The sequence below is a fragment of the Notechis scutatus genome, chromosome 1 (assembly GCF_049901735.1).
Source record: "Notechis scutatus isolate UNSWTSFEM ecotype Mainland chromosome 1, rNotScu1.2, whole genome shotgun sequence".
Classification (NCBI taxonomy): domain Eukaryota; kingdom Metazoa; phylum Chordata; class Lepidosauria; order Squamata; family Elapidae; genus Notechis; species Notechis scutatus.
In genome coordinates, this window is record NC_142009.1 from 148,109,949 (window position 1) to 148,127,224 (window position 17,276).

General features: G+C 37.1%; 1 protein-coding gene across 4 annotated transcripts in view; it reads left to right on the plus strand.

Moving 5' to 3' along the window:
• The window catches only part of PLCB1 (phospholipase C beta 1), a 486,583-nt gene that overhangs the window by 399,649 nt on the left and 69,658 nt on the right, over positions 1 to 17,276 (plus strand). For 3 of the 4 annotated variants that reach the window (XM_026668521.2, XM_026668520.2, XM_087948391.1), the window contains exons 21-26: positions 2,234 to 2,333; positions 3,288 to 3,392; positions 3,785 to 3,894; positions 8,278 to 8,407; positions 11,391 to 11,444; positions 14,265 to 14,484. In XM_026668521.2, the coding sequence (XP_026524306.1) occupies positions 2,234 to 2,333; positions 3,288 to 3,392; positions 3,785 to 3,894; positions 8,278 to 8,407; positions 11,391 to 11,444; positions 14,265 to 14,484 (719 nt within the window). Of the gene's footprint in view, positions 1 to 2,233; positions 2,334 to 3,287; positions 3,393 to 3,784; positions 3,895 to 8,277; positions 8,408 to 11,390; positions 11,445 to 14,264; positions 14,489 to 17,276 lie in introns of all 4 variants that reach the window. The other variant, XM_087948394.1, reaches the window with a different exon arrangement.

Sequence of the window (17,276 nt, forward strand, 5' to 3'; positions counted from 1 at the left end):
TTTACCAGACTATCAAAAATATGATTGGATTTATATATAACTAGAATGAGAATTTTAAGTGTATGTGGACTTAATGGAGAGTTATTATATATCTCTGTTAGGCTCCCAACAATTTTTTGGGTCAACAAGCAGCAAAAAAAAAGTTCTTTAATTTCCTGGCTTTCATGCACTTAAGACATATTTGGGCTTTATTGGCATGTAGATTGAATTTTGATACTGAGTCAAATGAATGTTTACCTTTGTGGAAAAAGTAAAAAATAGATGGAAAGACATTCTATTGTTATATCAGGCATGAGAAATTGACAACAGGATTATATTGAGAGGTTGGGAGAATACTATTACCCTGGATACCAAATCTCGAAATGTGTAATTTACCCATATTTGAAAAGACAGTTTTCCCCTGTAATAGGTTTCCTTTGGACATGGATTTCATAATATTTTATAACCAAATTTTATGCAAAATTCAGTATATTATTTTTACTTGATTAAAGGCATATGATATACATTTCAGGTGATTTGTTTTAAGTTAGTATATTAATTTGGGGAAGAGTTCTGTTTTTTATTTTTGTTATGGTATTACAATTTTATAATTTATTAAGTTGTTGGATATTACTGTTCTTCTTTTCTTTTGCGTATTACTTTGTCCTCTACTTTTATAAATTGCATTTTTTTAAAAACCAATAAATAGCAATTATTCCATGTAAAATAACACAGTACACAAATAATTAAAGGAAAATTCAATTATTGGATTGATGTTTATTCCCAAATGAAAATCATAACCCTAACCCTAACCTAATCATAATAATGTAATATATTTCTAGGATATTGTGGTATATTTGATAGGTGGGTTTTTAGGGAGAAGGAAGGTTTAAAATTAATACGCATCTAAAGAAAATTTTAATACTTTTTTTTAAAGTCCTAATGCAGTACTGCAAGACATTTTCAATATATCCATGATATATTAAAGTTAATAATGAGAAAATTATTGACTGTTTTATGTGCCAAATATTAAAAACATGTAATGTTTAAATTAAATGTTTCAGCTAATAGAGCTACAGAAGAATGAAGCTAACAAACATTCTACATCAAATGGTTTATTTACTTACATTTTTTTTCCTTAGAGCAATTGAGTACTGAATTTTAATAGTTAACTTGTAGTATGACAACTCTTACTGCCTATGAGATAAGCTGATTATTGCTCATCCAAATCCTCCTGCACTTGACGTGACTGCTTTGACATGGTTTGAGCCATTTTGGCATCCACACATTTTCGTCTAAAATCCTGTGGCCATTTTCTGTGGGATGTGGGCTGCTCCTAGATATCCAAAGATTCCACATAACGCTTCTCAGTCTTTCATTGCCTTCACACTGTTAGTTATAAGTCTTAAGAATTAAAAGGATTCTATGTGACGTCAGCTGTTGCTGAGACTCCGATATGTGACATCAGACCAATTGTGACATTGGATCAGAACCATCTTCAAGAGACAATGCAGGTAGTCTTCACTTAACAATTGCCATTTTCTGTGACTGTTCACAGTTATGGCAATGATAAAAAGTAACTTTATAACCAGTGCTCACATTTATGACCTTTGCACATTTATAAAGCAATGCAGAGGTGAAGACCAGAAACACAGTCACAGTTTCACTTAGCAACCACTTCGTTCAGCAACTGAATTGCTGGTTCCTATTGTAGTTGCTAAATGAGGCTACCTGTCATCATAACAAACATGCAAGAGAAAAAAAATGCTTTTCTTATTAATTAAAAGGTTTTTAAACTCCTTTACTACAGTTCATTCCAGTATTTAGAGAAAGAGAGTTGGATTATCTATTTGTTTTCTTTCTTGTGGCTGAGCTTAGCTGATCTCAATTAGTTATGCAGGTGAAATCTGATTAGTAATTGGATGGGAGACCACCAAGACATCTCAGAAGTATAGACTAGACTGAAAAGTAGAAACCAAAAAATCCTAGAAAAAACAAACTGTTTCTGTATGGTTGCGAAGAAAACTACTACATGGGCATGCTTATATAGTTGCCAAGAATGACATTCCCAAGGGTAATTTTTCTCTGTATGTGAATGAGTGAGAGAAAATTTAGCCAAAGACTCAGACTGTGTATTTTCCAAGTGTTATTCAAATTCTGTTAACAGTTTCCAGAAATATCTCTGTGAAAATGCTTCTTATTCCAACTCTGTGTATGTAGTATACCATAAAACACTAAAAATATTTCTCTTCAGGTGGTCCTGCCTTCTCTAGCATGTTTGAGGATAGCTGCTTATGAAGAAGGAGGAAAATTTATTGGGCATAGGATATTACCAGTATCAGCAATTCGACCAGGTAGAGATTTGCATTATTGTTGTTGTTTTTGTTATTGCATTAATCTTGAAAGAAGGAAAGAAATCAAACAGAACTCGGGTAACATGTTTCCTGCATATGTAAGTATACAACTATGACAGGACTTACTGGGAGATGACATCTTGAGACCGAAGTCAGCTGAATCAGCCTCCTTCCCCTTGACTTTCCAGCCTGTTCCTTCCTGTGAAGATTGTTTGCAGGAGAAATGGCACTAAACCCTAATCCCAAAACTGGCGTTGACCATTTAGGAAATGACATGGGAAAGCAAGCTTTCACAAGCTGTCAAGTTGGCTTATCTCTGAGAGGAGATCCTGTTTTGGCTCACAATGTTATCAGTCCTTTCTCAAATTTCATGACTTTTCCCTTCTCTGAGAGGGCTTCTAGGCAGTTTGCAAGCCTGAAACACCAAATATTATCTTCCATTTATAATCCTCCAGTAGCAAATGTTAAGCCTTGTTCTTTGAGCTTACCTTTGAGTTTTCTAACAAACCTGGACTTTCCCAAGGCTGCATATTGCCGGTCAAGCACCTGAGCAGGTCTTCCCATTCTCTTTGGATTCAGGGAGCACAATTACATTGTGAGAACCCATTAATGGGTGGTGACACAAAATGGCTGCCAGGTATTTTTCCGGTTCCACTATTCCAGATTTTGAATCAAAAGGCAATTTTCAAAATATAAAAATTCAAATGAAAGGAAGCCACATGGAGTCAGTTGAGTCATTGGGCATTTCAGGCACCCAAAAATATTGTGATGGATGGGCCTTTGGTTCTTTACAGCTTACTTTCATGAACTTGAACGTTAACCGTTTTATTCAGTTTAAACATTTATCAGTTTTTCGTGATGTGTGCTTTTATTGCCTGCAGTGCTACATTCGTTAACTAGTAAGAGAAATGGAGACCCAGAGAGAGTAGCTGTCCCATTGCTTTTCTCCTCTAGGTTATCATTATATTTGCCTGAGGAATGAAAGGAATCAGCCCTTGATGCTGCCGGCCATATTTGTATACATTGAAGTTAAAGATTACGTACCTGATACCTACGCAGGTAACTATCAAATTTATAAAGATAAAATAGAAATTTAACTTACAATTATTTTGTTTACAAAGCATCCCATATTGTCAGCATCTGTAATAACTACTGTTAACTGAACCTTTGCATTAATAACTTGAGACAATGAGTAGTGCTATACTTTCCTTGTAAACTACTGATATTGCTCCTTCTTGCACCCATCCTTGCTTTTTACGTCAAACTTGGAATTAATTCCTCTTCCTTCTCCTCTGGTTGCATTAAGCCCCTATTTTCTTTAAACTGACTTTGAAGATTAATAAATATAGAAAAATAAGCCTAAGTTTAAGATGATAGATCAGTTTTTATAAAAAGTCAGTGCTATTTGATAGAAAGCAGCATTGGGTTCTAAATCTGTCTCTCATTTGCAGATGTTATTGAGGCATTATCTAATCCAATCAGATACGTAAACCTGATGGAGCAGAGAGCAAAACAACTGGCAGCACTGACTCTAGAAGACGAGGAAGAAGTAAAGAAGGAGGTAAGAATTGGGGTTTGATGAAATAACAGAGGGGTCAATTAAGCATACTGCATGATGCTCTAAGATTGTAGAAAAAAAATAACATTGTAAAGGGTATCCATAGTGGTAGGATTTAATTTTTTTTACTACCAGTTCTGTGGGCGTGGCTTGGTGGGCGTGGCAGGGGAAGGATACTGTAAAATCTCCATTCCCATCCCACTCCAGGGGAAAGTTACTGCAAAATCCCATTCCCTCCCCATGCCACAAACCTGCTTTCCAGCTCCGTTCTCCTGTGCAGGGCAACAAAAGAAGACCCAGCCAATCAGCTGGGACTCCGGAGGCAGAGAATAGATAGGGCGGAGCCAGTTAGAGGTGGTAGTTGCCGGTTCTCCGAACTACTCAAAATTTCTACTACCGGTTCTCCAAAGTACTCAAAATTTCTGATACCGGTTCTCCAGAACTAGTCAGAACCTTCCCTTTTATTGTATCTATTTCATGTATTAATAATCAGTATAATATAATAATAATCAGTATAATATAATAAGTATAATAATCATGTTTATACTTATATATATTATCAAATGTATGCCCTACGTTGAGATTTGCTCCTTTACAGAGAGATTGGGATAATCAAAAGGCATGCAGGAAATTGTAGAATCACTCATGTGGCTGGTCTTGTTCTACAGTGGACAGATTTCATTACTCAAAGTGATGACATTTCAATTTACACACATTTATATGCACTGCTTAGTAATGTTGTTGAATAAACTGGTATTTTAAACATGTATGTATTTGCTTGCTTATTTGCTTTCAGAGGGACAGGGAATGTATCACTGAAAAGTCTAAAATACTGGGTCAAAGTTTATTTATTTAAATAATTTATAGGGCCACTCATATAATAAAAGTATATTCCCTTGGTGGTCAGACTGTCTGGGGGTTCCTAAATAGCAGATTCACTTTGGAGAAGGCAGTCATAGGTATATCCAGACTCTGATTAATGTAAGTCTTTAAAGGAGACAGAAGCTATGACTTCAGGAAGACCTACACAAAGGGTCTTCAAACTTGGGCAAGTTTAAGACTTGTGGACTTCAACTCCCAGAATTCCTCCTCCAGTTATGTTAGGAATTCTGGGAGTTGAAGTCCACAAGTCTTAAACTTGCCCAAGTTTGAAGACCCTTGACCTACACAGTATGGAGTTAATTGGTAAGGGAGGGTATTACCCTATCCAGAGTCATAAATCAACTATTTCTAGTCTTGGTTGGCTTCCAGATCCACAGTCACTTGAGATGAGTCTAAGCCTATTTCTCCCCATCCAGTTCCATGATCTAATAATGTCAATAGCAGTAACAGAAACTTTAAAAAGTTTTAGCCATTGCATTCTGCATTGCAGGTAAAATCTAATTCCATCATGTGTTGAAATGTGGATTTATTCAATGTAATTGGCTACTATAAAAAAAACATAATGGATTTCTTTTTTTTATATCAGTTTCCTAAAATGTAACATAAGAGAAGTTAATGCCTTCCTTCAGAAGGTTGTATTTCCAGCATAAAATGTATATTACTGCATGTTTCTGTCAACAACATGCATTTGGATTGACATACATGAGACAACTTTTACTATATACATTTGAATTTCTATAAATTTAAAAAACCTTGGACATGGAACAGCACATTTCTTTTCATTTTCATGACTGGAAAGAAATACTTTTCTTAATAATTGTCAACTTTTAAAACTACAAATATTGTTAAAAATATTAAGTGCAGTGGTTTTCTACAAAAATAATATTTTCTTCTTGAGTCCAATAAGTGTCTTTAAACAAACTGCCTCTAACAGAGACATCCCCCTAGAGGGGCTGGGTGAAAGAGCAAGGGAGCAACCAATAAAGGCAGTGTTATACCACTGTGCCACAAAGTCCATCTCTTTTGCACATGTGTCCTAACATACATACATACATACTAAAGGAGTGTAGATCATGACACTACTTTTATCATTTTGCTGAAAATATTACATCCTGCAGCATTTGGTCAAAGCTTCCATGGTCTTGGACAACTGAGTCATGGTTAGAGATCAGTCAAACAGAATCCACATATCTGGGAAAAGGACATAAATCCTGATGCATACTGTGTAAACCTTTCAAATAACTCAATCAATCAGCCTTTACCCCCAAATCTCCTATTTGTAATATTGTAATACTTATATTTCTCAGCCCTGTTCATACAGATTTCTTCCTCCAGTTATTGTAATTGAACATTTGTTTTCTAGATGCAACAGCTTCCAAAAATAAAAATGCAAATCACAACAAATCCCAAATTAGGAAAAGAAAGATAAAGCGCTACTCAATTGTTTTATTCATCTTCATCAACCATGCTTGAATTAGCATGCCATAGTCATAATTCTACAAGTCTGAACACCTGTGTGTTAAGATTCCCCCATTCCCAAGGAAATCTTCCTTTCTTGCCTTGTTTTATGTGCACTAGACTGTGTGATAAATCTGCTGCATTGCTCCAGATGCAGTTATCTTCCAGCACCAGGTGAGGGATCCCTCCACAAACAATTGCTCTGGCTGCAATTCAGCACTACATCAATGCTTCTGTAAGCAGCTTCTCTCTAGCTCTTAAGACGCTGCATTTTTTTGTTCCAGCAAAATAAATATCTTTGTAATGAAGAGCCAGATAAATGCCCATATCTCTCTATGAGCTAGCTGGTTTAATCTGCGAAGCTGCCAAGCTTTTATTTATTGTATTTTCCTTTTTTCCTCTTGTTCTTCCTTTTGTTCAGTAGGTGCCAATAAACAGAATTCAATATAGAATTGTTTATTAGTTACTTCACCTCAATTTTTGGGGAGGAAATGAAAACAAAAAAATTCCTGCATTTGAGAGACTTTTTGTAAAATATTGTAAATAATAGTATTGTAAATACTATTATTGTAAATAAATACTTTATTTACATACTTTATTTATTGTAAATAAATACTTTATTGTAAATAAAGTATTGTAAAATATGGTCAGTCAGAGCTAATTTACATCTGGTATCCTCTGAGGTACTAAATTGGAGCAGGGAGAAAAATCTTACCAGCAGTGTTTAATGCTCAGTCCTGCAAATACAGAGTTTTCAGTTTCATTTATCCCACCCTGTTGTTCAACCTATACATTCTTATTAAAAAGGTGAAGGGTTTTGAGAAAAGAGCTGTCTCTTTCCCCCTCCCAACAGTTTATTACCGGTGAAGAATGCTAATGAAAACCTCCAGAGAAGCTAATCCAACAAGGTACCATGGCAACAGGTTCTCCTTATATAAATTTTCGTACCTCAAGGAGGCAAACTGCTTAGCAATGCTCTGTAACTATGGATCTTCTTCCCCCTTCCATTTGTGTAGCAGGAATCTTCAGTCTCCTCCGATAAATAGGACCTTAAGGAAGGGGGAGAGGATTAGTGCCTAGAAAAAAGCAATGAACTCTAAACATGGGCATTAGAGCTGGTAAAGGAAGTACAGGTTGTGGGGAATGTTTAAACAGGTTGAACGGTACAGGCATACTCATCCAAGCATGCGGAAAGGATGGAGGTACTGTTTACGTAAGCTTATCTGTTGAATATAATTATGGGTGAGCTGTCCTGGGAACTATTGCTGTGCCTCAGTGGTGAATTAGTAATCAGACTTTTGGGACACAACCCTGAAAGGAAAGCGAAAGAAATCATTCTCTGTCATATGGTGTTAAGTGGTAACTGGTGCATTCTGCTGATGTCCTTGCATTTGCGTGGTTATTACCTTAAAACGTAGTAGCCTACAGAGTTCTGTAGGCAGAAATGGGATGATCTTGACTTACTGGCATGCCTAAGCCTAGCTTTTCTTTTTAATTTCAGGGATAATAAATTTGGATGAAAAGCAATTAAAGAAACGGACTTTTAAAATGTTTGTTATTGTCATTTTCCATTGGCAGGCTTAATTGACATGGTGATTCTTTATAGCTAAAATTAGTGGTTTATTTTACGAACATGATCTATAGCTTCTGCAGCTTTCCAGGTGGGATCTCTGTTCATTTAGGTTTATTTAATTAATTAATTTTGCAATTGGATTGTTCCTATTTATTTGTTAAAATCATAGTTTTTTATTTTATTTTATTTTTTAAAAAAAACACCTTCTATTTCCCTGTAAATAATCAGAAGAATTGAACAGTAATAATGATAGCTTGATATATTTTATTTTTCAAGCCTTTTTTTGATGATGAAATGAGAAGAGATGAGGTACAATTTTTTTTAGCAAGGAACAATTTGAATAAATCTTAGTCCAAGAATACCAGCGTTTGTTATGGGCAAGAATCTGTACGTGTTGAAAGCAAAAACCTTGTGCAAGTTCTCTAATCATAAATCCTTTTTCATATTTTATGGGAAATGTTTTGAATTGTTAGGCAGAACAAGATGTACCTTCAGAAGCTCACAATGAACCTAAACCTACACCAGCAGAAAATGGAGTAAATTGCACTACATCTCTCAGCCCTAAACCTTCTACTCAGATTGCTCCAAGCCAACCAACACTGGGTAAGAACTATACTATAGTGCATGATTTTGGGATTATTCTTCTATTGGAAAAAAGAAAAAGTAAATTTCTCCTGGCAAAAAATCTCAACAGATTACATCACTTTTGATGAATACATCATCTATATTTGTGACTGCTTGGAAAGCAATGCTTACAACAAAATCTCTGTTCTTATCTTCCAATTTGGAAAGAAGGAAGGAAGGAAGGAAGGAAGGAAGGAAGGAAGGAAGGAAGGAAGGAAGGAAGGAAGGAAGGAAGGAAGGAAGGAAGGAAGGAAGGAAGGAAGGAAGGAAGACCATTGTGAATAAATGCATCTTATCTAGATTCAGTGGTCTGTGTTCTGTAGCAGGCGTCCCCAGAGGAAGAGTGACATAGAAATAAAATTATAAAAGAAGAAAGGCTAGAACATTGGTTCTGAACAAGGCTATCATTGCTCAGCTAAGAAGCTCATGACCATGGGCAAGATCATGGGCAACTGGCAATTTCTGAGTCTCCTGGGGGTATTGTTAGATAAAGTCTGTGTTGTATGTACACATCTTGAAGAAGTTTAGGATATAGATGAAGGATCAGTTGAACTGGGGGGCTTTGAGACCAGATAGAAAATGCTAAAAACATTCTGTGGTCGAATTTGGCTGTGTCCTATTTAGACCAGCTCTAGTGCTTTATCAAGAATATGATCAGAGTTTATAAACTCTAGGAAACCATTTGCTAGAGAGATTTTGGTTGTGTTGTTGTTGCTTATGGTTAAAGCTTATGTGGCAAAAGTTTGGTTCTAGGATAGTCAAAACCAGTGTGATTCAAAAGCACAAAAATATGTCAGGTCACTGATATTATGACCCTGCTAAAGAACTCAATTCCAGTATGTGACTTTTTAGACTTTCAGTTTTTAAGGAAAAATAGTTCAGACTTAGCAAGGATAGAACAATCAAGTTTCATTCTTTGGAGGCTGCATATTTAGCAGAAATAAAGAAATAATGAACATATCCAGTGCAGGATTAAGACATTTAAATCCCCAGAATAATATTTTAACACTCAAATATCTCTTCATGTGTGAATTTCTTTTTTAAAAAATCAGTTTTTTTCTCATTATATCTATTGCCTTCAACCCTCAATCCTTGCAGGCAATTCAGAAGAATATCATAATCAATGGTAGTCAATATTACCAAGATATCTAATGGGACACACTTGGTAGGTCATCCACCAAAACAATTAATGTTGTCTCAGTCCCATGCCCTGGTCTGAATTGCAACTGAAGAAATCCAGATAATTCATTACCTCCAGAACTTTTGTAGCTGAAAACCCTATCCACTTCTGCAAAATCTATCAAAAAATTAGGATTATAGAATGAATGGAAGTTGTCCAGGTTTCTGGGTTAAGAGGTGATCTCTTCATGAGGAAATTATCATTGCCTCCATTGAGTTTAAAGACATCACTCCTACCTTCAAAAAGTGTATCGTAAAAAGTTTCTTAATTGTTTCTTTGGAATTCTTCTATTCTTACAAAATAGCCCCACATAATCTTACAATGGGATTACCTTACTAAACTGAGCAAGCAGCATCCATTTCAGAGTGAATATCAGCAAAATTTGTTTGCAAAGATTTCACAAAGTATTTACTGCCTACAGAAGATGCTTCTGCCCTGCTTTTACTTCAAAAGGATGTGGGAAACTTTGAAGAACAATGTCAGAGAGAGAGAGCAAGGGAAACAAAAATACATCTTGCTGTCCTTAGATTCTTATCTCTTCTTAACATTGAAGTCCATTAATCTCCAGGGCACCTGAGCAGGGAAAGTCTGCCGTAACCCAATCTTAGGAACAGGATTAAAAGGATGGGGCACCCATCCAGTTTATCTTCTTGAGAGTACAAGTTAACTATGAACAGATCCTTTCCCCCAGCTAAATGTCATCTGCATTAGGTCCCAATGGACAGACTTTCTCCTTTAAACAGAAAGCATCATTCTGAGGTCACAAAGGCCATGTCTTTGTGACATGGGCAACGTTAGTGTGAAATCACAATGGCTAGCCTCACCTTCTGGCAATCATTGAAACAAACAGCAGTGACAGGGTGAGGCAACATGCCTTTTTCTTATTACATTCATGGGGCAGAGTAACCAGGAGGATTGATGCATAATTTATTTATTATCAAGATAAATAGTAGCAATGTTTGTCCACATCGTTCACCTGTAAGTATATATCTCCCTGAACACCCAACCTCAAGTTCAATAAGTGACTTGGACCACTTAGGGTAATGGAGGCTCTTACTGTCCCAGAGATAATAGGGACAAAAGTTTCTTCATCCTGCATGGGGTAGGTGTAGACAGAGAGATAATGTGTCTTGCATCCTGGCACTAAAGTACAGCCCCAGTTTAATTTTAAATATATACTCACATGTTAAGAAAAGGAACTAACACCATCAAATAATTAAGAGGCAATTTTCTATCATCTGGTCCGGAGATGTATTTAAAATAATGTTTAGCCTACTTTTCTCTTATGAAGCTTTCAAAGCAGCTAATATAAATGAAAAACAAGAGACTGTATTTAAAGCCACAAAAAACACAATGAGTACATCAAAGCCTCAGTCAGTCAACAGGTTTTAGGATCTAAAAAGTAGATCAATGAAATAAAACCAGGCTTTCATCTTATGCCTGAAGATTCAGAGTTAGGACTAGACAAGCTTCAGCCAATGAGCAACTCTGAATTTGGAGTGGCCACTGACAAAACTGCTTTCATGTAGATGCTAACTTAGTTTCAAAGGGGCAGAACCTAGCTGTTCTGTTATTACAGGCTGGGCAGATGGATTTGAGGACAGGTAATAGATTGGGAAATCTTGATCTACAGCTAAAAGCATGTTATGTGTCAATATGGCACAAACAAGAATGGCATTATATCCTCTGGTTCTTTCAGAGCCAATGAGAAGAATGACCCCCTGTGAGGTTTTGTATTCATAATTTCAGACTAACTGAAATATTGATGTTATTTACACTTAGGTTCTGTGAAAGTTCCAGCCAAAACAGAAGATCTGATTCAGAGTGTCCTAACAGGTAAGAAACATGATCATGCTGTACAATAGTATATTTTAAACAAATTAATGGGAATGTTGCAAGAAACAGTATGCCACATACAAATAGCTATTTTAATCTGTTTATTGTTCAAAATGTCTTCCTGGTGGTCTTTAACTATCATCTAGAACAGCGGTCGCCAACAGGTGGGCCATGGCCCACTGGTGGGCCACAAGAAAATTTTGGTGGGCCGCAGAGAAATCTCACCCCCAGAGCACCCCCCCTCAAAGCAATTAATCCAGGCTATGCAGAAACACAAGGCTGCGCCGCCCATATGGTCCGCGGGAACCCTCCCTGCCCACTCACTCTTTACCCGGAAAACTTGCCTGCTAAATTGCTATTTTTCCTTTTTCTGACCAACAGATGTTCTGCTGTGCCGGGAGATTTAGATTAGCTAGGAAGTAGGAAATGGTTGGATTTCTTGCTTTCTAGCTAGTCTTTAGATCTTTGGCTCTGCTTTTAAGCACAGCCGAACCTCCCTTAGGACTGAAGGTTCTATTATTCAGTGCAGACACACAGCAAGCAAATTGTATGTGACAGACTGAGCTAGCCGATGGCAGATAGATAGATTTCTGAATGAATCTGTGATTCTGTGAGCAATTCAATCTGCCTGCCTGCTTTGTCTGATTTTGGGTAAAAGTTGCTCTTTTTTATAAAAAAAAAATCAATATTTATATATATATATATATTTATAATATTTACATACAAGTCATGCCCAGCCAGTCACATGACCACCAAGCCACACCCACAAATTAGGCCACACCCACAGAACCGGTTAGTGGTCCCTGGGATTTAAAATTATGATTTTGGTGGTCCCTGAGGTTCAAAAAGTTGGCGACCCCTGATCTATAAAGAACAATTATATATTTAAGGGATTTTAAAATTAAGGAATGAGGCCAAATTACTGGAACGCACCAATTTCATCCCAACAAGATGAATAACTGGGATCCAAATGATGACTGAGTTTACTGTAGAACTGACACCACATTTAAGGATCCAGGATTCATTTGCACGTGTTTGAATTTGATAAGTTGGCATATAAACAGCAATGCAAATAATAGATTAAACAGAGTTCCCTCCAAGCGTCAGTAGTTTCTACATGGCATGATTAAATAATTCTTGAATTTGCGGTGTAAATTCATTCCCTTTAGAGCAAAAAGCTATAGTCAAAACAAAAAATCTTAAAGCTGTACAAAAGCTCTTGTGGGTATATATGAGCATACACAAGTAGATATCTTTATCCTTTTCTTCTCAAGGAACCTTACAGGATCATTTACTGTTTTCAAACACAGGAAAGAGCAATGAGCTAGATGTGCAATCTGCTTGCATAAAGATATGGCTAAGGTGCATCTCGAGACATAAGCATTCTGTATACCTTATGTGTGCTGGTTAGATAATTATGAATAACCCATACTTTGCTGATCTGACGTGAAGAACATGTTATAAATTTACATAGCAGATATAACTAGAATAACAGATGTACTTACGTAAGATATACTTTGCTTTTGTAAAAAAAAAAAAAAAAGACTGAATTGGGTCATTTTTATATTGTGAAATGTATTAATAAATGTGGGGGTTATTTAGTAGTATTTCTATCTCCAGGTGAGGTGATTCAGAAGTCTAAACAACAATGGCTCATGAAACAAAATAAACCAAATTGAAATATCTTTATCTTTCAAATACCTGAATTACATAATTCATAAAGGTTGAAACTCTTTGAATTATATAATGCTGATAAGATCACATAAAGAGAGGATGACCTTGCTGTAGTGGATATGTACCTGTGTAGTGCACAATGTACAGTGCAGTATACAAATGCAATGCAGTACAAGTGCAGTGCTATAATCAATTCAACCAAGTACAAATGCAGTGATTTATATTCGTGAATTCAGATTAGTACAATGCACTACAGTAACCCATAACACCAAAAAAGGAAACAAACTGCCCATACAATACCTTCCAACAAAATAGATACTCAACCCAGTACAGCACAACAAACACAAGTTCTGAAAAGAATTATACTACTATGCATCAAAAACATACAAAAAACAACCAACAGCCTACCACAACCACATAGCTTCACCATAGCACATAAACCAACTAAAACCCTCCAAAACATAACTAAACCAAAAACCCCAGCAGCCCAAGAAGGAAAAAAAGGAATCGTCTACAACAGAGTGTAAAAACTGTTCACAACCACTATGTAGGATAGACAGTTAGAAGACAAAGCACATCTATGAACACCAACTAGCAATCAGAAGACACAATGAAAACTTAATTTTACAACACATGGACAGACTCAATTTCAATTTCAAATCAGCTGTCAATACACACATAGAAATAAATCATAATTATACACCACTCAAAAGAGACAATAAAAAACAAGTACAAAAATATATCAAAACACATCCTTCTAGCAGCCAATACCCAGATAAGCAGGGATTAGCACCAGGCAAACAACCAAGCAGAAAAAACAACAACTGAGAATCTATCAAGGAGAAAACCACACCATCATCAAAACTGACAGGACAAGCTACTGTATATAAACAGGGAGCACATCCCACACCTACACTGACGATGTTACCTAACTGAGGCAGTGTTTACAAGCAAACAACCAAGCTCAGAGAGCACCAGGACTCCACAGTTCAATCCTAAACTATACACCTTCTCTTCTATTGGAGTAAGAGAGTTGCTTTTAAATGCAACTTCATGCAGTAGCAGCAAAAACCTGTTGATAAAACTGCATGTTCCCAGCATGTCTAATGTTGTGCGGTGATAACATCATTTCTCTTATTCTTGCAGAAGTTGAAGCACAAACCATTGAAGAGCTAAAGCAACAGAAGGCATTTGTGAAACTTCAGAAGAAGCACTACAAAGAAATGAAGGATCTTGTGAAGAGACATCACAAAAAAACAACAGATCTTATAAAAGAGCATACCACAAAATATAATGAAATTCAAAATGATTACCTACGACGGAGGGCAGTGTTGGAGAAAACAGCTAAAAAAGACAGTAAGAAAAAGTATGTCTATCTTCTTACAAAGGTTCCTTTGGCCTTTCTTGGAAATAGTTTACTTCCCAACTGGGTCTCATGTCCCCTTCCAGATAAGACTGGAGCTTCCATTACGCTGAGTGGAGCAACCTCTGTTGGTCTCTTTTATATAGATATAAAGCCACTTTGATGCAGAAGCTTCTGCCATTCATGCCAGTGACAAATTGATCCAGGGATTGGTAGGGCATGTAGTTAAGAGTAATATTAAGAAAAGTTGACCAGAAGACAGGTATCTGTCTTACAGCTCTCTGGACAAGTCTATATTAACAGGATAACAGAGTTGGAAGGGACCTTTGGAGGCCTTCTAGTCCAACCTTCTGTTCAGGCAGGAAACTTTATACCATTTCAGACAAATAGTTGTCCAATCTCTACTTAAGAATCTCCAGTGCTGGAGCACCCACAACATCTGGAGCAGTGGTGGTATGCTACCAGTTCAGACCGGTTCTACTGAACCGGTAGTTAAAAAAAAGAGCCTCCAACGATCAGCTGAAAGGAGGGGAAAAAGTGAAGAGAAAAAGGCAGGATCGGCCCTCTCACCTGCTCCTGTGATTTTCTCTTCTTTATCCTCTCAGCTGATTGGTGCTGCAGGCCCCAGCTGGTGTGGGGAAAGCTGTTCATGTGTGTTAGGTGCATGCTTGCGTGATCACCGAACCAGTAGTGGAACAGGTAGGATTGCACTACTGCTGATCTGGAGGCGAGTCATTAATTAAGTAGAGAATTAAAAGGAGTGCTTAGTGTCTCTTGACTGGTGTCAAGAGGTAGAGGTTTTCAGCATTAAGGTCTTGCCAGATGTTGCAGGTGGTAGTGCTGTGAGAGAAGAGCCACATGCAGCATGCATACATCTCAATGTCCATTAGAGAGAGGAAGGCCCTCGTCCATATCCCATCAGCTTACAGAAAGTTTTAGGTGACAAACCCAGTAACTAGGTCAAAATTCAGTGCCAATGGATTTAAGCCATTTTCCACTTGTGTAGGTGTTCCCAGCCTCAAAATATGAGAGCATTGTCAGAGTGGGTTTCTAGATTTGAGTTGCTACACTTCTTTCTTATATTTGCACAAATCTCACATTGTGTTTGGTGCTTGATTATTACCTTTCTTCAGCTGGAACTTGGTCCTTCAGCCATCTCTCCTTTTAAGCTTGTGGTTTCCTAGGCAACTGGCTTAATACCTAGGTAGAACTATAAGCATTTCTGATATAACTGTCAGGGCTCAGGGAGATGCATTTCATGTATATCAGCCTGGCTTTTAATTTTTGGGGGGTTGGAATGTACTACTGTTACTATTTAGTTTTCAGTTGCTCTGTTTGGTTCACATGCTCCATTCTTTGCTCTCCCTTCTCACCTCACTTTTATAGTAGCAATTCTTTCCCAAGACCAAAAATATCACACTGTTCCTTAGGGAGTTTTGTTCAGTTTCCATTTTGCGCAGATTATTTTTCTCATTTGAGTTTTGTATATTGTTCCAAGCTTGCTTTCCTTTGGCAAATCTTTGGTCTTTATGAACTTTGCTCTTTGCAGTTCATTAAATAGTTTCACATTTAGGATGCTATGCAGTTTGGGGATGCTCAGATTTAAAAAAAAAATGATTTGGTAAGCTTTATGAATTATGAAATAATGCTAATCTCAAGACACTCATAATATCATTGGATGAAACTAATGAAACCCAAAGCTTCAATATTTTGTCTTATTTCTCCAATATTCATTGAAAAGTCATCAATTTAGTTACCTGACAATAATAATCTACACCAGGGGTCGCCAACCTTTTGGATCTCAGGGACCACCAAACTCATACTTTTAAATCCCGAGGACCACTAATATGAATTTTTTAAAAAGCTAATATATTTAATATAATTTTTATGTTAAATATAAATTATATATATGTATATGTATGCATGTATGTATGGCATTCAGCTTTGTTCGGGTATTTTCGCACGTCATTATAGTTGTGCTTTTAAAGTTGTAGCAACGGTTCGGCAGAATCTCATCTGCCATCATCAGGTTTCTGTATACAGAAGCCTGATGATGGCAGATGAGATTCTGCCAAACGTGCTACAACTTTAAAAGCACAACTATAATGACATGGGAAAATACCCAAACAAAGCTGAATGCCATATATGTATATGTATATGTATATACGTACATATACATTATATATATATATATATATATATATATATATATATATATATATATATATATATATATATATATATACATACATACATACATACATATACATACATGATACACATACACACACACACACACACACACACATACATTTAATTATAACAAAAATGTAAATGCTTAATGATAACAAAATAAAATGTTCTGGGCTGGAACACTCCCCCCACCTGGCACCTTCCAAAGAGACAGAAGAACGGGCGGGGTGTGTGTGTGTGTGAGGGGCCTCGGGGCAACTGCCGCTGGGAGAAGCAGAGGCAGAAAGGGGGTTTTGCTCTCCTTGGGGGGCAGCGCCCCTTGTCTGCCACTCCAGGGTCTTCTCAGCAGGCATCTGCCTGCAGAAGGGCTGCTGCCCTTATTGATTAATTGGGGAAGGGGAGGGGGAGAAAGTGGGAGCTCCTTTCAGATCCAGGGTGGAGGATTGAGAGGTTCAGATCTGCAGCTGAGGAAAAGATGGGGGGGGGGCTCTTCCAGCCTCACTTGGAGACAGGCAAGGAAAGGTGTCCCTGGGGGCACTTCGCTCGCTTTAGCACTTTGCTGCCAAACCCAGCCATAGCCAGTGATTATTTGGGGGTTGGGG